The sequence below is a fragment of the Chanodichthys erythropterus genome, chromosome 9 (assembly GCF_024489055.1).
Source record: "Chanodichthys erythropterus isolate Z2021 chromosome 9, ASM2448905v1, whole genome shotgun sequence".
NCBI lineage: Eukaryota > Metazoa > Chordata > Actinopteri > Cypriniformes > Xenocyprididae > Chanodichthys > Chanodichthys erythropterus.
The window spans coordinates 11,038,947-11,063,230 of NC_090229.1; the positions used below are offsets into that span (position 1 = coordinate 11,038,947).

Sequence of the window (24,284 nt, forward strand, 5' to 3'; positions counted from 1 at the left end):
CTGAATTATTCCTCCATGGAAATGTTTATTCATTGTCTTCTCTCAAATATCTTGATGATTTACACAAATTATGGCCCCTTTTTCCTCTTGTTCTCCTCCTGGATTGGTTTTGTACATCTTTTATTTCTTGTGGTTCCCAAACTGTACAGCCATTTGGTCACTGACACAGCGGAACGTGGCGGGCTGCACCTCCCAGTACCTGATCGGGTTGTCAAAGAGACTGATGCCATTGTAGAACACCCTCTTCATCCCAAAACCCGTAGGGCAGAAGTCATCCAGCCCAACATTGGTGATGTTGTTTGAATGGAGGTAGACAACCTGTAAGGAGAGTGTGGTTCAGTTTATTTAGTAGAAATGAACTAGAATCAGTAGAATTCTGTACACAAGCCCACCTGCAGATACTTCATATGAGGCAGACCACTGGGCACACTGGGCAGACGGTTGTTGTCAAGGTGCAGCTCCCTCAGGTTGGTGAGGTAAGATAAAGCACCGTGCTCAATGTGGCGAATCTGGTTACTGCCGAGTCCCAACCTAGACACAGAGACAGAGGGGTTTTAACCACTAGAGGACACCCAAAGCAAACTTTATGTCATAACATGTAAAAGTACAACTGAAGGGGAATGTTTCATTGCAACAGTAGAATCACAATGCATGTTTACATATATATATTATGTGTAGGGTTTACCTCTGCAACTGGGTGTACTGGCTGAGATCCACCAACTCAATGGCCTGAATCTGATTATTGTCCAAATGAAGCTCATTAAGACTGCTGGGAAGGTCTGGCAAGAATGAAACACATTCCATATGGAATAGAATGAGTTGCATTGTATTTGAAACATAATGGGACACATTCCATGAAGAAAAGAATTTTGTATTCTGTAACAAAACACAAATACACCTTTATTCCGTATAGACCAATTTGGAGTAGACGTCACAGTTACGTCACTTGCAGCTGCGCACACATAGCGGTGGCAGAAAAATAGCGGTGACATGTGGAGGAAAATGAGCTAAATCCACAGAATAAGAGAAAAAAGTTTTGTTGTGCCTTTGGATGTCAGAATTGGAACGCATTTTTATAGAATTCCATCGTTGAAGATGCCCTTTGAAGCTAAATGCAGACGTTTATGTTGCAAATCACAGACTACACTCATGAAACCTGTAATATTTAGTCTATATTAAAGCAAGAATTTGATGTAAACTGTAAGTCTACATAATATTCTCATATGCAGTTCATAGGGGACATACATACATAGCAGTTACAGCAGAAAATAATATTTAAACCTATAACATTTTACTTTAATAATTTTAAACATTGCCTATAACATTTTTATTTCACAATTCTGACTTTTTTTCTTGCATTTGTGAGATTATATCAAAATTACGGGATATAAACTTGCAATTCTGATGAAAAAAGACCCAGAAATAATATCCCACAATTCTGTTTTTCCTTATAAGAATAGTCAGATATAAACTCCGATTTGTGAGCAAAAAAATTCAAAATTGTGAGATATAAACTCGAAATTAACTTCTTTTATTCTGTGTTTTCCATAGACTGCTACTGCAGAACTGTCATTTTCTGCCACCAGGTAGTTTTCGCCCACAAAAAATGGCGTCGCTATATATATATGCTGTATTGTGTGTATATATACAATACAGCATTCTTATGAAACCATTTGCTAATTAAAAACACAATGAATAATGGCTGCAATATAAAAAAAACAAGTTAATTAAATATATATTAAATTTTAACCATAATTTTCATTACCTTTGGGAACCCCAGTGAGTTTGGCTTCAGAAATGCGCAAGTAGTTCAGTTTAAGGCCCATAAATGCTCCAGGTTCGAAACCACTGTTCTGGATTGGATTACGACCCATTTCTGCAATATCAACCAGTGTTTGAGGCACAAATAAAGTATTTAATTTATTTATGTAGAGCTTTTTATCAGTAAATGTTGTCAAAAAGCAGCTTTACAGGACTAAACCTCAGCGAGCAACCATGACATCATGAATCATACCATATGATGTCATTAGCACAGCTAAAATACAGTATAAACACAGATAAACACACAGTCTTACCAATGACATGCATGTTGTGGAGGCCTGAGAAGCTAAATGCCGGCACCCTCTTGATGTGATTGTCATGGATACGCAGCTCCACAAGGGATGGAGGCAGGTTTTTGGGAATGGAAGTCAGAAGGTTGTGCGAGATGTATAACTTCTGCAGACGCTTCAGAGGAAGGAATGCCTTGGGATGAACTTTGGAGATTTGGTTATATCTTAACACCAGGGCCTGAAATGGGACAGGGGCTATGAATAGTTAATAGGAATGCACCACATAAAGCACAATATTGCATTTAGAAATTTGCAAATGTAATTATGATTCAAATTATAAAATAAAGATATGTTAGGTCTCACATAGAGGTTGGACAGTCCCTTAAAGTCTCCCTCCCTAATCTCTGTGATCCTGTTGCTCTGCAGGTCCAACAGCAGTGTGTCTGCAGGAATATCGTATGGCACGTAACCTAGCCCTGTTGGGGCAAACAAACAAAAACAGATATATTGCTAGAAATGGAGTCTTAAAAAAATCAATATTGTGGATCAAATGTTGTTTAGGCTTTTATGTTGCATTGGTAATTCATATTTTCCAGATAGTGGAAAATTTCAATTTGAAATCAGAATAAAAATATTTACTTTCTTAAAACACTTTCCGTTCTTATGTTGCGTAGGCTAATTTATTGGTACAAGTAATTCCAAAGAGAACAAATTTTTGTCATTAAATTATGGCCTAGTAACTTGTTCCGCCTCTGAAAAGATTCCAGCTGACATCACCAAACCCTCTTATTTTTAGCCCCTCCCCATTCTGTCTGTCAACTGTCTGGTGGATAAATTAAGCCTATTTTTTTCTAGTTAAACATCCTGTCTCACTTATCACATTAATAAAGTAAAAAGCTACCTTTAATTTATGGTCATATATTACAGCAATACAGTAAAAAAACACTTACCTATATATTATTTTAAAGCTTTTGCCTAGAAAAAAATTGTCCTTTGCGATGTACAAAACAATTGGCCAAGCAACAAGACGAACACTGCAACACTACCCCAGTAATATTAAAACAGAAGCCCATTGTGGTAATTCTAGCTACAATCGATAATTTAAGACGCAATGACATTTCCTCACTCAAGATCCATAAAGGTACTAAAAACATATTTAAATCAGTTCATGTGAGTACAGTGGCTCAATATTAATATTATAAAGCGACGAGAATATTTTTGGAGTCAGTGAACTGCGAACAGGTGCGCGTGCGCGAGATTCGGTGAACTGCGACCTGCGATTCAGTGAACTGTGAACAGATGCGCGTGCATGGAAATATTAACGCGAAGGGCCTTGCATCACCAGTGCAGACCACCATCAGAAGCTGAAAGCACGCCTGGCCTCGGCGATTTACCTGACTGAATTTGGTGAGTGAGGGCAGGGCTCGACAATAAGGACTGCCCGATGGCCCGGGGCCAGTGTGAACGACGCGCGGGACAGTAGACGCACCGGTCACTTGCTGTAGAGTGTGCGTTATATATCGTCTATAATATCGTAGGCTAATTGTTGATTTAGCGATCTGAAATTATCGAGTATGTCCCTCACTTTACAAAAACAGTCTAACGTTACTAGACACAGCATAGTTATTGTTACCTACGGTTAGAGTAGTGTGTGCTTATATTTAAAGTGTCGCTTTCACTGCGTGATTTAGTCTATTAAAATGCCCCCAAAATTCAAGATAAGGGGCAAAATGCCCCTGTATATATTTCATATATAATTTAATAAAGTTAATCAATATTACACAAAGAGCTCCGTTTTTCTCCAAATATTAGCATGATTACAAATGTGATCTTGATTTTATTCAGCATACAATTTAATGAACAAGAACTTAATATCAAGTGACTTACATTTTAGACACCAAATCGTCTGTTTCGCTGTATTTCACCAACGAAAATAGTTCCAAAGTCCACCGAATTGTTTTGCGTCTCTGAGCAACACTTCCTGAATGATTCAGCCGTTTGAATGAATCGGTTGAATCTCAATGATTCGCTCATTAACAGTGATTCGCTGCCACCTACTGGCGGGTTAAATTTCACATTTAAAGTGTCTTCATTTTTAAAAATTTCAAATAACAGTATTTAACGTTTTATATTTTGAACATTAAAAACATTTTTATGCATCTGTAACTGCTCTTGATTAACTTTAATAAAGTTATCTATTCTATAGTTATACATTAATTACAATTTCTGTACTTGAAAATCTTCTGTTTAAACCTACATAAAAAACTTGAAAAGCACCATTTAATTTATATGTTTGTTCTGTTGTATTTATTTGTGCTATTACTCGTAATTTGATTATTTGTTACTATTTTACTACTTACTGTTTATTTATCTAATAATATTTAAAATAAATCTAGTAGCTTTTGGTGTTATAACCTTATGTATTGAGGTTAAATTTATCAAAAACAATGAAAACAATAACTATGCTTATTCTATAGGTCCATTTTCTTGTCTTTTACTTTTATACATTTTTTTGTTGTGGGGCCCGGAAAATTTCGGCGGGGCAAGTAACTGGGCCAGCAGAAAAAAATCCTTAGCGTTGAGCCCTGAATGGTTTCAATAATTTTAATATTTTCTGGTATATAAGTTACCCAGGAGCTCTGTTGACATAGACTTAGCTAACGTTAGCTACAGTTTGATGAATTGAGTCATTGAACACAGCAGGAGAGAACACAACGTTAGCCAGCTAGCTAAAGCTCCGGTGGAAAATTATTAGCTAATGCCGTTTTTGAGGAGGTAGATATTGAGGTGAGGGGACTGACAAGGCAGAAGGTAAAGTGGTCCACCGTTCTATCAATAAGCAGACCTGCCAACCTGTACGCAATTTACGTAGCGGATTCGCAGTTTGACTTCAAAGTACGCTGGTACGATTTTTCACTCTAAACTACACAAAAACCTGGTGACGCCTCTGTGCACGCGCAGTCCTCAAATCAAGCAACAGCAAAAGAAGAAGAGTTCGACCAATCATAGCGCAAGGTTCTTCCCCCAAATATACTGTAAATGTTAGACCCAGTGACAGGCTGGCATGAAATTGCTTGCATAATACTTAGTAAGGATGCCATAATAATTTTTGACTCATGGCTGAAGTTAAGTTTCTCCAGCTCTCCCCAGGTTGGCAAAAAAAGCATCTCAAAATGCATCAGATTGATGCTTTAAAATGTGGAATATTTAAATTTTTCTTCCGGGGGAGCATGCCCCCAGGACCCCCATAGAGGGGTAGTATCCTTCTCACCTTTTTCACCTCTGACCCGTTTTCATGCCTGTATTTAATGTGTTTTTGGATTGTTCTGCTGACGAAACACTGCAAATCTTTCCAATACAATTCAGTAGACAAAAAAAAAAAAAAAAAAAACTTAAAACAACATGAGCTGTGGAAAATTATAAGTGATCTAGGATCATTATACAGCTTTTTACAGCGAATGCCATTTAAAACATGGTAGCCTAAGTCTTACCTGTCATTGCATTGCTCTGAGTCTGAATAAGGTCTATAGCCATCAAAAAAAAAAAAAAAAAAAAAATCAATCATGCCACTTTATAGGATGCTTTTAGGACGTATAGAAGCAGTTCATTTAAGAATCATCTCTACCATATGAGTCTTTGGGTTACACAGGTTCACTTGTAAACTTTTCAGCGGGCTATAATTTCGGAAATGTTTGGTAATTCTCTAGGCTTCGAGCTCTGTGTGTTTGCTGTGCTCAGTTGTTGTGTGCTAGCATTCCCCTTTGAGCTTCCCATATAATTAAGATGGAGCCAGATGACCATGGCTCCACGTAGCACATTACAATGTGGAGAGAGAGAAAAAGAGGAGAATAGCTGTATTTTATGAACTTCATAAAAGAGAGATAGAGGGAAAGAGGACAGCTGTGCTTGGGTGGTACCTGGCATCCATAAAAAATTGTCCATTTGCTTTTAAATTCATCATTCCTGGTGAAACCGACATCATAGTTTATGGCACGTTTGCTGTACCGAGTAGAATAACCAGAACGTCTGTCTTCTCAGGTGACCGACCACACGCCACATGTGCTGTCTGATGTGGATGGGCCAGATTAGCGGTGTGTCTGAATTGGTATCCGTTCTCGAGCTAAATTTGATCCTGATCTCATTCAGGCCTTTGATGTGGTTGTTAAAACCTGACATTTCTATTTAGCTTTCAGCCAAAATTTCCTCCTCACTTTCCCTACTTTCAGCCACAACTTTGATTTACTTTTATATATATATTCATATTCATATCATTGTGTTTCATACATACCACATTCATTCATGCTACATTTTTAAAATGTCATGGGAAAAATGATAGGCAGGTCTTTGAAGTTTGCTCGATGTAACAGGCTAGTAATTTTGGGATAAGATGGATGATATAAAGGGGATATCCTGTAACTCATTCCATCAGTTATCAACTGGTGAGTTGCAGCCCAAAAACGGGTCACAAGTATGTTCTGATAATGTTGTTGAAAAACAGTATTAAATAATAAAATGCATAATTAATTGCATTCTTTAAATTTGCTATAGTAAATATGGCACAAAACAGCCCATCCTGTGCATTTTTGGCACTGTGTTGTCCCATATAAAATGTGGGTCTAGAAGCAAAACCTCTCAGACTAAACAGTCATTATCTTGTCTGTCTATCCTAAGACAACATCGCAAACACATATCATCTTAAGCCCACCTAAATCCGAGCACTGTACGACTCTGAGGTCGCACCGACAGCCAAATGGGCATGTGGGATGTTCAGGTTGGTATGGATCCATAGCTGACCCTTCTTCCTGGTCCTTCATCATCATCATCAGCTCTTTCACATCAATGTCCTTGCCAAAGTCCCAGAATCCTTTCTGCTCGAAGGGAAGGGCGGAGGAGTGTAGTGGCAGGTGGGCAGTGCAGAGAAATAGGAAAGCCACACAGACCGACAACATGGCTGCTACGTTTTTAATCTGCGAAAAAGAGAGAAAGTACTAGAGGAATGAAACTTTCAAAATATGGCAGTATAATTGTTTTCCACACTTTTATAAAAACCATAAATGCCACTTTGCATCCAAGAGCTGATTCTGGTAAAATCCATCATTTTGTGGTCTCATTAAGCTTTGAAAATGCAGCCGCCTCGCTGACAGTCACAATAAACCAATCTGCTCTCCACATCGACAATGGAGAAAATATCTCATTGTAACTAAAACTAAAACCTGAGACAGGGAAAGACTTGTTTGGGTCAGATGCATCAACGTGTGCAAATGTGTATTTTCGTAACCTGTCTTCATGCTATATTTACACTTTTTTTCTCTCCCAGAATGGGTGTAACATCATCTGAGTGTATTTTTGAGTCTTTTGTCCAGCTGAATTACAGCTGAAACCACACTGATGCAACATCAGAGATGAAGACTGAGTGCAAACATATCTAGCCAATGTTGCCCTTTTGGTGCATTTGATCATTTTCTTCTGCAGAAGAAACATGTGACACATGTACATAATTAATCACTAATAACTAATGCACTTCCATCCTAGAGGAAAATTGAATTACTTAGATGTTGCTCTTTCATAGCTCAGGGGATTTTGTTTCATTTAAGTATCAACAATGTCAGATGTTTAGTCTGAAATTCCTTAGGAGATTCAAAAATGGACATAAATGAGAAATTTGTTGACACAGTAAGACTATAAAGCTATAAAATATGCGTGGATTACATAGCTCAGATAATTTAGTGAGAAATACCAAGGTATGTATTTAAACTGACTTTTGATATTGAGATCTCTTCTGAAAAGACTTGAGGAGAGATTTTAGGATGTTTTTCTTAAGACAAAGTTCTAGGAAGAAAGCAAATCTCCTTTTGCTCTCTTTTTAATCTCACTATTGTCTAAGAGAAAGAATTGAGATATTAAAGAGATTTTTGCATTGTGGATACATTTACATGACAATGATGTATTAAAAAGGGAAAGGTTTTTCCTTTGTGTTTTTCGTGTACAGACGACAATGTTATCAAAATGATTCTCGTTCACACAGATCCACGAAAATGACAAAAAATACTGTAATATGCTGCCAGACCAGTAGATGGCGATGTCACTTGGTAAAGAAACGCTATGGGCGTATAGACTGAACATGTAATATGTATGCGCATGACGTCACCGTTTTCATTCTGTGTTTTTGTAGTTTACACAGAGACGATGATGGTATTGTTTTCAAAAACTTGCACTTTGAAACTCGTTTTCAAAAGCTTGCATTTTCAGGCCCCCAAAACGGCGTTGTCGTGTAAAAGAACGACCAAAACGCATAACATTTTTTCAATTTTTAGCTGAAAACGGTGTCATGTAAACGGCCCACAAGACTTCTTACAACCAGTGTTGTTATTGTTAACTAAAACTAAAACTGAAGATATTAAAATAAAATAAAAAATAAAAATAGGCCTAATAAAATAAAATATAAATATTAGATGAAAAATTAAACTTAAAACTATATGAAAATTAGAAATGTTGCCTTGGCAGCTAACTCAAACAAATAAGTTGAAGTTGAAGTTCTAAAACTAAAATAAAATAAAGCATATAAAATATAAAAAATTATATTCATAAATTAAAAATTAAACTCAAAATAAAATGAAAACTAAAAATATATAAAAAAAAACCTTATTAAAAATATTAATAAATACTATAATACTATATAAATAATACTAAAATAACACTGCTTCATTTCAGTGTGCAGACACACTGATCTTTTCTTTATTAGATTTTGTGACTGTCCAGATCTGCAGTAACTAGTTATTTTTTTGTGCCACGTGTTGTGCGTGTGGTTTTAAACGGCCTCTGAGCTCTTTCTCCCTCTCTCTCAATTCACTCCCACACCCTTTACCACAGAATGGCAGAAGAACCACATTACTGGCAAGTTTAACAGATTGTTTTTGGAGAGCCACCCTGACTCATGCACCAAAATAAATTTACCAAAATCATATCCTCTTAAAATATGACAATAATGTTATGTAATAAAATGGAAGACCTAATTTAAAAGCACAGCCTGATTTTGATGAAGTGCACAGCCTGATTTTGACCACTGCCAGAACAATTCAACTAACAGTGTAATAAGAGTACTAATGAATAAAATGATTTTGGGTTTACCAGAAGTCTTTACCTAAAGTTTAGTCTAAAAGTCTGTACCCACTTATCTGTGAGCTTGATGTAGAAAAGTTATATATATATATATATATATATATATATAATATATATAATATATATATATATATATAATATATATATATATATATATATATATATATATATATATATATATATATATATATATATATATATATATATATATAAAAACCTTAATGGACAACTAAGAATAAGGTTAAGGTTGCTTTTTTCTTTAAAGATGTACAATATCAAAATGATGCCAAATGGTCGTGCAAAGCTGAATTACATCGTATATTAGAGAGATGAGATGGGCTAATTAAAGACTACATTACTGAATGCTGTCAAGATTACAGAGCTGACGTGGATGACTGGGTGATGCATAAAGCTACAAACAACATTTCTCAAGGATTTTAGGACGAATTAAAGTAGCCTTTTTTTCTTTTTAAATGAGCTTTTCAAAGAATTTAACTGGTCATGATAGAATTAGATGAATTAAGTTACTGTGCATCAGGTGCACAAAACTGAACAGGGAACATGTCAGAAAGATAAATAAGATCATCAAAGCATCTTACCTGATGTGCAAGATGTATTCGGAGATGATTTCTTCTTTTTTGAGATGTCTGATGGCAAACAGATTTTATGGTTTGATCATTGTTTTGGATGACTGTCTATTAGGTCCTTGGCTGCCAGCGGTCACTCAGCACTGAACAGTACCTGCAATTCAAAACACAGGACAGCTTGCAAAAAGAGGGAAAAAAAATGTGTATTTGAGACATTCCCACTTAAGTTGTCTTTCCCTCCCACTGTTTTTCTCCTTCTTTTTGGGTGAAGAGAGAGAGAGAGAGAGTTAGATAGTGTGAGTGTGTGGGCCGGTAATTCCACCAAAATACTATAGTTATCATAGTTATTGTTATACATTTTTAAGACATTTAATTTGAAATCACCCTTTATTGAACCTTCAGGACATATTATTAATGAGATATCCATTCATAATGTTTATGCATATATAAATGAGATGTAATGAAATGAGACAAACAGATAAATAGATTTAAAATGTGAAGTAATTTTCCCTGTTAAACAGACCAATAATATCAAGTTTTGCAGAGAAACTTTGATGTTTGTTTAAATTAGTTTAAAGTTTTTAGGCCAAGCATAGATAGATAGATAGATGTTGCTGAACAGCACTTCAAAAAAACGAAAGTATGAAAAAGTTGTAGAAGTTTAAATGTACTGTACTAAAACATTTTATATAAAATATATATTTTACAAAATAATTTTTACTCTAAATAAGCCATATTTCTTACCAAGTTGTGTTCCAAATTTGAAGTTGATATCACAAAAATTGACGTTTTGTTTAGGCGTTGTACCAAAAATAGCCACCGGGTGTCATACACATTCCATTTAATTTTTTTTTTATGTATTCTCCTTTAACAAATTAATACATTTCTGTCCAAATATCTCTTTTATCACAAATATGGAAGCTTGAGATTCAGACCTTTCCGATGATACGTGTTTTGTCAAGATTAGAAAAGTTTTGACTATAAATTAGTTAAAATACATTTTGTAAAATGAAACATGACAACGCCCACTAGGGGGAGGAGCCCGCTAAAATGATTTAAAGTACTGTTTCCATGATAACACAATGTCCAATTTCAAAACAGTTTTCACAGGATGAATTCTGAGTTTATAAGCTTTCAAATGACACCTAATTTATGATAATTACTCAAATACAGCATGTGATACAAAAAAGGCAATAAATAAAAAAGCACCAAGTGTCCCGTTAGCAGGACGGTGCAATAGTATGTTCCTGCACAACCGGAGGCTGCAGTTTCAGGACCGCAGATCTAGGACCGCAGTTCTAGTTTTTCGTGACAGCGCCACCTACCGTACTGGATGATATAGCGATGGCTGCAGTTTCAGAGAGGTTAATTACTAAGTGTGCTTTGAGTCACAATTTTAAATTTAAACATGAATTTACACAAAATATAAATGAAAATTGTATATCAATTTTAAAACAATTGTAAAAAATTGAGAACTTTAAGTCTTAGTCTCTTGAATTATACAGTATATTGATTAACCTCCTTAAAGTGAATTAGCTCATTATCAAGTAAGTTAAAGTTGGAATCAGCGTATGCAGTCACTAAATTACAGCCGATATTTTAAAGGTTGTTGAGAGGCAAGACAAGACACAAGAATGATTCAAGAATGTTTGTTTGTTTGTTTATTTATATGTATGTCATTTTTGCGACAACAGCACCAAAGCGAACCCCTTTTCCATCAGTTGCTGCATGGATAGAATGGCTGTAGGCTTCAACTCTAGAGAAAGATAGAGCGAGAGACAGAGAGAGAGAGAGAGAGAGAGAGAGAGAGAGAGAGAGAGAGAGAGAGAGACAGAGAGAGATAAATAAGAAACATTTGTTTAACATATTCAACTGGAATGTATATTATATATATTTTATACTTAAATATGGTAAAACAACAAATATTAAGCCACTATTCACACTAATACATTAAGCTGCAGGTAAATCTTACAAACCTTACATCAACCATGCTCTTGTCATCTGATAAGTTTAATTAATGTGCTGGCTAGATTCACTTATAATACTTCGTCATTAAAACTCAACAAGGATTTATGAAATCATGGCCACGAATTAACATCGTAGTAATTAATAAAACTAGCTCACAAATTCTTAATTTGGTGGGAATTAATTATTAATTAATAGTTAGCAGTTCTCAATATGTAAACTTCGCACCGTTTAAACGTTATCAAATAAAACTTAATTAAATATCGGTACTCACCGTCTGATTGCTGTCCACATTGTTCATCTTTAATTAGTGTTGATCCAGTACGGTAGGTGGCGCTGTTATGAAAAACTGAAATGCGGTCCTGAAACTGCAGCCTCCGGTTGTGCAGGAATAGACCTTTTTCACACTTCCGGGTTTTTGGCTTCCGGAATGAGCCACGCAGTGTAAAAGATTTTCCGGTTACAGTGATAGATAGCCTCGATCAGAACCAGTTCGGGAATCAAAGTCGTTTTGCGAATTAAATTTCTTGAAAATGTTTGAACGGCCTTGGTGAATTATTGGTGAGACTACAGAGCTCGCATTAAGAGCTAAATTTAATAAATAATTTGAAGTGATGGCGGTTAAACTGGTTATATTCTTCGTGTATGTTTGGCGCGGCTGTGCATTATCGCGCTCCATGTGCTGTAAAGACAGTGTCTGTGTCTAAACGTGCATACTATGTGACATTATTAATATTCAGTACTATTTAGGGTGGATAGTATGCACATAATGAGATGTATAGAGTGTTTTTAGCGACGTGCTGGGGAAATGATCGACTGGTAGATCCCTTATCACACAAGCCTGATCCTCTGATTCGTGAAGCAGGACTGCTCGCACCATGATATTTCTGGATATAAACACTTCAGTCATCTCTCACTCATTTTCCTGTCATCATCATCTTAAAGTGTGTATTATGCGCAGCATTGTTGTGCTATTGCAACATGCAAAGACTGATAGTTGTGTACAGTGTGGTTTTGGAAATTATGTCTTAGTTTAATCATTTTAATCGATCAGGATTAATGATAACATATATGCTTGAATGTGGGATGTGATGCCATATGAGACATGCTATATATTTTTTAAAACGTAGCTATTAAACTCACGACAATATTATGTATCTCACGACTTTATATCCCACATTAAAGTATATATTGGGAGTTAATTTTTTTAATTAATAAATTATATAAATGTTCGTAGTACGTAATACGATCTGGGAAATTGCTGAATGCGTAGCTGCATAGCCTTTGCTGTATGACAGCTGGTGATATAAATCCATCTTCCGGTAAATTCGATCAACGGTCTGAGTGGCTGTATAAGCTACAAACAAGTAGAAAATAATTTATTTGTAGATTATACAAAAGCTATTTGGAAAACAGACAAAACAGAAAAGGTAAGAAGCGATATTTGAGAAAAGAGCATATCAATGTAATAGCCGTAGACGCATAGCGGAACTAACTTTACCCTGCGTCACGTGATTTCCGATTCTTGTGAAAAAGGTCTATACCCTTCTCGGACGGTGACAGTTAAAGGTGTCGTGTGTACATTTTAGCGCCATCTAGCGGTGAGGTTGAGAACTGCAACCAACGGCAGCTCACCCTCCCTTTCGAAGCAAAATTAAAAAAGCTACGGTGGCCGTCTGGCCGACACAAGTCAAAGATGTCGTCGTCTGAGACAGCAGAGAGTACATTAGCCAGTCAAGCACTGAGGTTTCTCATTTCTTCTAACAAACAATGCTTCTAATAAACCAGACAACAACTACTATTACTACTTCTAAAAGATGCCGGCGCAAAATTATGACTTGATGTGGAAGGGGACCCGCGGTGTATGTAGATAGAAACGGCTCATTGTAAGATAATAAAAACATAACAGTTCATTATGTAAGGTCTTTATATACCACTGAAAACATAGTTATGTATATTATATTGCATTTCTGCCAATAGATCCTCCCAAATTGTACACATTGCACCTTTAAGGGGTTAAAATACATGTTATATTTACATTGATGTGGCTCTGCTGTTTGACATGCTAAGAGCCACAATGAATACATCTTGCCACAGACTTCCAGGTTTTCCCACTAAAACTGATGTTACTCCAGGATATGCTCTTTTAATATAAGGAAGTTTTTCTTCATGGTTTAGGACATGGCCCACGCCCTGGAAATGAAGAGTAGTCACAGAAATATATACGTCAGCAGGGAATCAATGTAGGAAGGGCCCAAAGAAAATAAATCTGGGACAGAGGCCTGCTGTGAAGTAGAAAAAGAAGCACTTGTGGCAGTGAGTTACCACTTTAAGAGAAGAGTTTCTCTGGATAGAAATAGAGCAACCAGAGAGTGCCACTGCCCAGTGTCTACAGTGTCATAATACAGAATGATGAAAGTGCAACTCAGCACTGGGTTGATGCTCTGTGCTGCTTCTGTTAGAACAAAGCAATGTCCTAACAAAGCAAGAGTGATACTGCTATTATGCAACAGTTCAATAAGCAAGAAACTAGTCGATTTATTTTTCTCCACCAATGAAAAGAAGCCAAAGAATCAAGAAAGGAGGGCTGTCAATACATTGCAATAATTATCTTAAGATTAATCAAAGATTTTTCAGTAACATGCTGTTTCAGTTCAAGGTTAAAGATAAATAATTTTAAGATTTACGTTTACTGCCGCCCCCTAGTGGACAAATGAGAAATTCAGCACTGAGCAGAGAACACACACCAGATGGTGAGAATAATCAACTCCTTCAACAGAAATGCAGGATACCAGTGCCTCATTTTCACCAGAGACGTGCTCATAATATTATAATAAAAAGGAAGAAAAATAAGTATTTTTGATCCTATATAAATTCTGTCACCTCTCAACTTTATTGTAGTTTGTAACAGAGAAAATACAAAAGTACAGACAACACAGTAAAATTAAAAACCTGTTGCTACTGAAAACCATGTTAAAACGGTATTAAAATAAAAATGTTATACAATGCAGTTCAATCAAGAAATAAATAATGTATTAAGTTGATATATATAATTAAAAAATAACTATTGCATATACCTAAAAAAAACTTGCATGTGTAAGTTTGATTTATAAGAAATTGTAAATGGCAGACATACAGGTGTTAAACAAACCAAAAAGACAGACATTAGATATGATAATGAAAAGCAACTATTACAGACATACACAAAAATATGATGCCAGCTGCAATAGAAAAGATGGACATTTAGCATCATGTAAATCTGTGTAATAACAGATCACTATAAATCTGTTAAAGCATAAACACAGTCAATGCTTAAGTCAAACAACAAATGTCTGCAGTAGATTTTAGGTGCAGTAAGGCACAAAAAAATGCATGTGCATGTGTGGCCCCAAACAACTAAGACCAAATGAAATGCCTCGTGTAAAAAGGGAACTGCATCTTAAATCTCTGAATTATGATGCTGTGTAAACTTGAAAGAGTACGCTCTGTAAGGCTTTCATTTCTGGTGCTCTTCGTATCTCTGGGGCCGCAGGAGGACGCTCTGGTAGGTTTTGATGCAGGTGAAGGCTGTGGGTGGAATGAGGCGGCGGTCGATCAGGTTGTACTCCAGGTGAACAGACACCAGCAGGGAGTCCTCACGGGCCGAAGTGTCACACAGTGAGTTCATAGTGATGTAGCTATAGGAAGAAGATCAGATTCAAAAACACTGTCCATTGTGATGTTTAAGAACCCAATGGAGTTTTGTGGTTTTTAGTTCATGCTTGTTAGATTTGAGGCTACCTATATTCTAGTTTACTCCTATAAGTGGACAAAATAAATGCATATGTGTAAACTTACTAAGCAGCATAGCTTTTTTTCCCATGTAAATGAAGAGTAAACCATATAGTAAAGTTTGTACATAGACAAAATCTGATGTTGGCCTAAGTCTGAAAGTTTAAAATAGTTTTAAAAGGTTGAAATTTTAAAGTTTTAAGGCCAAGAACAATAGATAGAATGATAGATAGATAGATAGATAGATAAATAGATAGATGAATGACAGACAGACAGACAGACATAGATAGATAGAGATAGATGATAGACAAACATAGACAGACGACAGACAGACAGACTGATGAATGATAGACAGACAGACAAAGGACAGACAGACAGACAGACAGACAGACAGATAGATAGATAGATATAGACGACAGACAGATAGATAGATATAGATGGCAGACAGACAGACTGATGAATGATAGACAGACAGACAGACAGATAGATAGATAGATAGATAGATAGATATAGACGACAGACAGATAGATAGATATAGATGGCAGACAGACAGACAGACAAAGAGAGATAGATAGATAGAGACGACAGACAGACAGATAGACAGATAGATGATAGACAGACAGACAAAGAGATAGATAGATAGATAGATAGATAGATAGATAGATAGATAGATAGATAGATAGATAGATAGATAGATAGATAGATAGAGACGACAGACAGATAGATGATAGACAGACAGACAGACAAAGAGATAGATAGATAGATAGAGACGACAGACGGAAAGACAGACAGATAGATAGATATAGATGGCAGACAGACAGACAAAGAGAGATAGATAGATAGATAGATAGAGAAGACAGACAGACAGACAGATAGACAGATAGATGATAGGCAGACAGACAAAGAGATAGATAGATAGATAGAGACGACAGACAGATAGACAGACAGACAGACAGACAAAGAGATAGATAGATAGATAGATAGATAGATAGATAGATAGATAGATAGATAGATAGACAGATAGATGATAGACAGACAGACAGACAAAGAGATAGATAGATAGAGACGACAGACAGACAGATAGACAGATAGATGATAGACAGACAGACAGACAAAGAGATAGATAGATAGATAGATATAGATAGATAGATAGATAGAGACGACAGATAGACAGATAGATGATAGACAGACAGACAGACAAAGAGATAGATAGATAGATAGATAGAGACGACAGACGGAAAGACAGATAGATAGATAGATAGATAGATAGATAGAGACGACAGATAGACAGATAGATGATAGACAGACAGACAGACAAAGAGATAGATAGATAGATAGATAGATAGATAGAGACGACAGACGGAAAGACAGATAGATAGATAGATAGATAGATAGATAGATAGATAGATAGATAGATAGATAGATAGAGACGACAGACGGAAAGACAGATAGATAGATAGATAGATAGATAGATAGATAGATAGATAGATAGATAGATAGATAGATAGATAGATAGATAGATAGATAGATAGATAGATCACTAACCTGATGTAGTTGTGGTTCAGTCTCAGGTGCTGCAGAGTCTTTAACTGAAGGATGCCTCGTGGGATTGATCTGAGCTGATTATGGTCCAACAGAAGTTCAGTCAGTGAGTTGTACAGACCCACGAAGGACACTTCATTTATCCCGTCTTCACGCAGACGGTTGTAAGACAGCTGTAGCGAGTCCAGACCAGGCCGCAGGTGGCCAAACACATAGCCAGGAATGCGCTCAATTTGGTTATGATGCAGGATGAGTTGACGCAGACCAACCGGCAAGAAAGAGGGAACGTGAACCAGCTTATTGTGGGAAAGGTCCAAATACTCCAGTTTTCTGTGGATGAAGACATTTTTGAAATACTCTAATTAGGCTTGAAATATAATTATTAGTTTTATACAAAATGTAACTGCTCCAACTCAATCCAACAAGAGGTCCTGAACTTGTTTGTATGCATTACAGTAACTGTCCACAAGATGGCACCTAACAGCAGAGAGAGTGTGAGAAAGATCTGAACTCACAGCAAGTGTATCCATGCTCTTGGATGAATGCGGTCTTCTCGGATTCGGTTTTGGCTGAGGTCCAGGACTCTGAGATTGATGGTCTTGTTGAGGAGCCCTGAATGTACCACCTCTATCTTGTTGTCAGACAGATGCAGCTCCTGAAGAAATAACAAATCAACAACACACTTATCAATTGCACTCCAGTTCTGCATTGTATAAACACTCTGTATATAGTATACTCTGTATATGTACTGCAACTTTAGTGCTTTTGGAACACAAAATGTGGCTGACCTGTACTGAAGCAGGCAGACCAGAGGGAATAGCTCTGAACTTATTGTCATCCAGCCTGAGGTAAATCAGCCTCTTCAGAGGTTTGAAGGCCAGAGGAGAGACATTTCCATCATGGAAATAATTATCCTCTAACTCCAGTGTCAGCAGCTGTGACAGACCTGAGGAAACAAATAACATTAGATTACTCCAAAAATAGCAATTACTTTAGTTTGTCAGTATTTCCCCGTATTCTTTAATAAAGAGACTAACTGGCAAGTTGATAAAAGTAATTTTAAAATGCCCAGATTAACCCCTAACATGAAAAACAGATCTTTTACTAGACTTGAGTGTTGAATAGTGAGTTCATACGGACACTGTGGTTGTGTGTTTACCCTTAAAGCTGTAGGGAGTGAGACCACTGAGTTTATTATCGTTGATCTTCAGCTCCACCAGTGAGGGAGGGAGAGCCGGCACTTTAGTGAAGTTGTTTCCATCAAGGTTCAACCTCCTGAGCTTCGTCAAGTTCTGCAACAGGCCGAGAAGATACTCATGACACTGTCAAAACCAGACTGGAAATATTTCAAAGCTTTCTGCAAGTCACAGAAGCAAAAGTTACACAACACAGATATTCAGAGTTCATCTGGCATGGGGAACAGACATTTCCCGATCATGCCAAGCACAGGTAAACACTGAGGTACGATGAACATGTGGGAAAAAAAAACACTGTTCTGCTCTGTGTCATATACATGCCACCTGTAGATCCTGTGCTTGGCGCCCAGTAGAAATGGCACACGTGTGAGAAAAAGGTAAAAAATGATTGCCTTTCTTTTTAGGGGGTAATATCTATTGGCTGAAATTTCCTATGTTCACTGCAGCAACCTGGTGAGAATTGTCTCGATGATGTCAGACCCGACATCTTGCGAAAACACGTCAGCTACTTGCTAAATATCAAGTATGCACTGTGCGGCACCATAAGGCCTGATAACTCACCACTGTAACAGATAACAGATCACAAAGCAGTATCCATATTTGCAGATTTATACTACTTAGAATATACTGTGTGTGTATATATATATATATATATATATATATATATATATATAATCTTTAAGAAAACAGACGGAATGAGATGTTGATGCAGGTGTTTCAGTACACTTGCTAATAAGGATTTCTTGACTCACCTGAAACACAGCCGGTCCCAAAGAGAAATCATCCAGCTTGTTCTTGCTGAGGTCGAGCCACTCCAAGTTGGGAAGACCTGCTAGAGCATGTGCTGGGATCTTGCTTATTTTGTTATCTGCAAAACACCAGGAAGTCATGAGTAATTTTCCACCCCTCATCACGGTCAGCTCTGTTTATACTTCTACAAATCCTCTGATGGACAAACAGTAAGAGCCTGCCAAGAACATCTGTCAAATTCCAATAACACCTTTTCACACTAGACCCCTATTTTCAGACTCTAGACCCCATTTTAAAGATACAATTTTGTTTCACTGTCATTTGCACAACCAAATAAAAATGTAATGTTTTGCATAAATCTAAAACAATTTAGTGAGTTTTATATAGTTTCCAAAAAGTAATATAATAATATTAGAAGAAAACAAAAAACACTATTGCAACTTAATATTCCACAATTTTGACTTCACATCTAATAATTGTGACTTTACATTTCACAATTTGATTTTAAATGTCACATCTTCATATCTCACAATGTGACAAATATGTTTTTATTATATGTATTTTATACTACACTATAGTATAGAGTTTGGGGCCAGTAAACAATTTCTTTAAAGACTTTCTTATATTCAGCTAGGATGCAAATATTAAGCAGCACAACTGTTTTTAACACTGATAATAATAAGAAATGTTTCTTGAGCAGTGATTTCTGATTTCTGAAGGATCATGTGACATCGAAGAAATATTTAAAATAGAAAACAGTTGTTTTAAGTTGTATTAATATTTTACAACATTATTGTATTTATTGTATTTTTGATCAAATAGCAGTATATTATATATATATAGTGCTTAACAAATTTATTAGACCACCTGTCATAATAAAGAGAAATCACAAATATTTTAGGAATCTGTCTAAAAACTTGTTTAAAACTAATTATATATATATATATTATTTTTTTTACTATATATATATATATATTTTATTTTTATTTTGTATGGCCTCCATTGGCCTTTATAATAGCTTGCATTTTTGCTGCCATTGTTTTTATGTACTTTTCCACAGTCTCTGTTGTTGTTGACTTCCAAATAGTTTCTAGTTGTTCTAGTTGTCCCAAAGATTTGCTTTTGATGAAACTTTTGTGTGATCTATCTCTAGCTATTTAAGCATTAAGAACACTATTGTGACTAAAGAACTTACACATAATGGTGTGGATTAACCATTACAGAAACATAAAAAAATGATTTTGGTAATCACCAGTACTGTTAGTTATATATATATATATATATATATATATATATATATATATATATATATATATTTTTTTTTTTTTTTTTTAAAGAATATAACTAATTTATATATATATATTTTATATATTTTTATATTATATATATATATATATATATATATAAAATCTTTAAAAATATACGATGTAAAAGTAAGTATATTTAACTTATCCTTTAAGGATGTTAATCAAAAAAATATTTTTGTAGTGTACTATTAGCCCTCATGAGCAAGGTGAACTGCTCTCACCTCACCTGCTAGAAAGAGACTTCTGACCCCTGGATCTCTGATGATGGGCATTTGGGTAAGGCGAGTGTTTCCACAAGCAATAAGAGACTCTGAAAGCAAGCAGCCGGCTGGAAGAGACTCCATATGAACAGAGGTGCGGAAGACTGGACGGCCAATATCTCGATCCGCCGGTCGCCCACTGGGGGCTGGCAGTGGCCTTCCAGCAGGCAGGATCACAGATCTTCTTGTCGGAAGAGCAAATGCCGGTTCTGCTCGTGGCGCAGCCGGTTTAAATGTGGGTGGCATTACTCGTCTATCGATTGCTACAGGGCGGACAGCAGATCTGAACACTGAAATACTGCTGTTATCATCGTCATCATCATCGCTGTCACTGTCGTCCTCTAGATAGTCGTCATCATCGTGGTCATCATTATCAAAATGGATAGGTCTCACAAACTGAGGCTCTGTGGGTATTACAGGAGTCTTAGGTGGTTTTCCAGGATTCAGACTCACCTCCTGGTTTTTCTTTACTTGCTTCTTAGGGACATTTGAGGGTGGCTGAATAAACAACATAAATGTTTAAGAACAATTTAAAGAGGTCACATAACCTAGGCTGTTTTGCTATTCTTAGCTGGTCTAGTTTGCTGGTTTTAGGTACCTTTTATTTGTTAAAACAGCTGAGCACAAGATAAGCCTAAGACAGCTAAGACCAGCACATACATATCAAAAGGCAAACAGGTACAATAATGAGGGAAGAAAAAAAAATTCAAGTATATGAAGTATTTTCTCATGCACATCCACATACTTCTTTCGCTGGGGTGATCACCATCTTGTTCTTCTTTGGCTTCACCTCCAGAACCTCTGTCCCCACAGGTGGTTTTCCATTTCCTGTCAGTCTGTTTTTCAAGCTTGTTTTGCCCACAGATGTTGGATTGGTTTTACTGGCCACAGACTTCAGGGTGGGTGAAGCTAGACATGGTGAGGCAAACAGAAATTCAGTACCCACCACCAAGCATCCCACTCCCTTATGGAACCTTTCCCAGCACTGCACCACACTAAGAGCCAATGTTTTACATAATTCCCAAAGTGCATCACCACAGGGATTCCCACCATTTTCTTTAGCTATTACTATAAATTGCTAATCCAATTACTATTTCAATGGAACCCCAAAAAAACTATCAAAAAAGAAGAATGGAACACATACTACCGTTCAAACTTTTGGGATCAGTAAGGTTAAATGAAAAAGGAATTTTAAAATAAATAAATGCTGTTATTTTGAACATTCAATTCATCAAAGAATCCTGAAAAACTGTATCTCAGTTTCCAGAAAAATATTTTGCAGCACAACTGTTTTCAACATTGATAATATCAAGAAAATAAAGAATGTAGATACAAGTATTAAAGCGTGATGTTGTCACTTTAATGGTGCATGTACTTGACTGATTTCATGTGAATGCTGTGGGAGAGCATTATGGTGGTTCCCAAACCTCTGGCCGGGCAGGGGATGGTTCGGCAGCTCGCTGCTCCACCTTTACACTGGCACACTCTGCACGGTTCTGGAGACCAGACAGCCCCCTCAAACAGAGAAATCCCATTCACCAAGCACTGGCTGCTACGCCCTGGCATGTATCCACACACACAGAATTTCAGAAATCAACACACAGCGGCTCAAACAAGTAACTGGACACTTAAAATGCATACATGTCATAAGAAGTATAGAATAATATAATATAATATAGTCAAACCAAAAATTATTCAGACATTTTTGATATTTTTGATAAATTTTTAATAATGGGTGCAGGACACTATAGTTCATTTATGTAAGTGAGGATTGCAAAATAAAGTAAACTGTGGCATATTATACCCAAACATTCTTCATACAGTGAACTACCAGTAAAATTGATAAAAATTTGGAACCAAAAATTATTCAGACACATGACCTGATCATGTTTTGTTAAAGTGTTATCTGACATAATTAAGATTTTTTTTTTTTGACACAGTTTAACTCTGAGATCTTGTCATATTTTATTACCATTTTTTTTTAACTATAATGAAATTTTACACTGACATTTTAATGAATGAAATATTCAAGGTGTCTGAATGAACTTTGGTTTGACTGTAATAATATAATATAATATAATATAATATAATATAATATAATATAATATAATATAAAAGCACAATTGGACACTTAAAATGCATAAACGTCATTGCATTAGATAAGAAGTATAATATAATATAATATATTATAATATAAAAGCACAAGTAATTGGACACTTAAAATGTATAAACATCATTGCATTAGATAAGAAATATAATATAATATAAAAGCACAAGTAATTGGACCATAGACTGTAAAAAAAAGATTGGACACTTAAAATGCATAAATATCATTGCATTAGATAAGACGTATAATAATATAATATAATATGATATAATATGATATAATATGATATAATATAATATAATATAATATAATATAATATAATATAATATAATATAATATAATATAATATAATATAATATAATATAATATAATATAATATAATATAATATAAGGTTGTAAATTGTTTTGCTTGAAAAGTAGGTTTGTGTTATTTGTCAAATAAATTCCACTTGGTTTGATGTTTTGTTATGTAATGCAATGACATTCATAAATTTTTAAGTCTATTCATCTTAAGTCATCATAAATCAGTATAACCTATTCTATGACAAATACATTTGTGCAATAAATACAAATATAAATGAGGAAAAAAACTATTTTTTTGCTTAAATTAAATGACCACTTATTTTTCGACAATAAATATAAATATAAATATTAATATAAAATTGCAATATTAGGAAAACACATGTTCTTTTAATTTTATTTCTTTTACTTTGATTAAATGCTATAAGCATTGCTCACCTGGAAGGAAAAGGTTGTCATACTCAAGCGCATCCTCAGCGGACAAGAAGCGCCTGGAGCTCCTCTGTCTCTCTCCTCTTCCCTTTTCTCGTTTTCCCTCAGCCACTAAAATCACTAAACACAGGCAAAAACACAAAGCTAACGGCTTGTACATTGTGAATGTATGCTAGAGTCAGTTCAGGTATGATCTGCCTGAGACAGCTGTCTCAATGACTCTGAGGGCTGCACCTTCTGAAAGGCCAGTTATATTCTCTGCTTCTGGAAATCATGTTCAACCCATCACCCATCCCTCCAAGAAAAAAAAGAAAAAGAAATGCAAAGGTGAGAGCAGAGAGTGAGGAGGAAGGAATGGAACGGAAGCAGGGGAGTGAGAGGGAAAAAAGAAAAAGAAAACAGCTTCAACAAAGCGCCTCTTTCATTTGCCCTGAAGACCCACCAACCGCCTCTCCTTTCCCTCTCAACAAACGCCCATCGGTCCCCAGAGCCAAACAAAACTATTAGAGTCCTTGAGAGGAAAAAAATATCTTATCTTTGACACGATTTAATGTTCTGACGTCAACGGATGCACTTTCAGTGTGTGGGATTTCAGATTTGTGTTGATGAATAAAACATAAATTTAAGTCTCTCTTAACATGCTCATTATTGTTTGTGCTTCACTGTTAGTACAAGTTTGATGGAAGAGCAGAGAAAACAGAAGCGTAGCGAGCCGTTGATATGAAAGGTAGCTTTGTTTGTCGAAGGGCCAACGGCACCACACTGCTGAGAAATTCTTCAAGTTCCTTTGCCTTTTGCAACCTTGCTTGACCATGCAGCCTCTTTCTGTCCAGTGTGGCCATCTCACTGCATACAAGCTTTGTTGCTATGACAACCACTTCATTAAGTAACATTCCA

General features: G+C 35.9%; 2 protein-coding genes across 2 annotated transcripts; both read right to left on the reverse strand.

Annotated features, from left to right (window-relative positions):
- Nucleotides 1–120: 120 nt before the first annotated feature.
- On the reverse strand, nt 121–7,000 carry bgna (biglycan a). Its single transcript, XM_067393567.1, has 7 exons — nt 6,757–7,000; nt 2,415–2,527; nt 2,076–2,289; nt 1,766–1,876; nt 686–779; nt 393–531; nt 121–318 (listed from the first exon to the last, which is right to left on the reverse strand). The coding sequence occupies exons 1-7, from the start codon at nt 6,998–7,000 to the stop codon at nt 121–123; spliced, it is 1,113 nt and encodes a 370-aa protein (XP_067249668.1).
- A 7,738-nt stretch (nt 7,001–14,738) lies between these two features.
- si:dkey-6n6.1 (uncharacterized protein LOC100170811 homolog) lies at nt 14,739–23,613 on the reverse strand. Its single transcript, XM_067393566.1, has 10 exons — nt 23,394–23,613; nt 21,976–22,107; nt 21,294–21,457; nt 20,515–21,046; nt 18,984–19,099; nt 18,195–18,327; nt 17,824–17,981; nt 17,551–17,690; nt 17,039–17,365; nt 14,739–15,399 (listed from the first exon to the last, which is right to left on the reverse strand). Exons 1-10 carry the CDS (start codon nt 23,545–23,547, stop codon nt 15,219–15,221), a joined length of 2,037 nt encoding a protein of 678 aa, XP_067249667.1. The 5' UTR covers nt 23,548–23,613; the 3' UTR covers nt 14,739–15,218.
- Nucleotides 23,614–24,284: the final 671 nt, after the last annotated feature.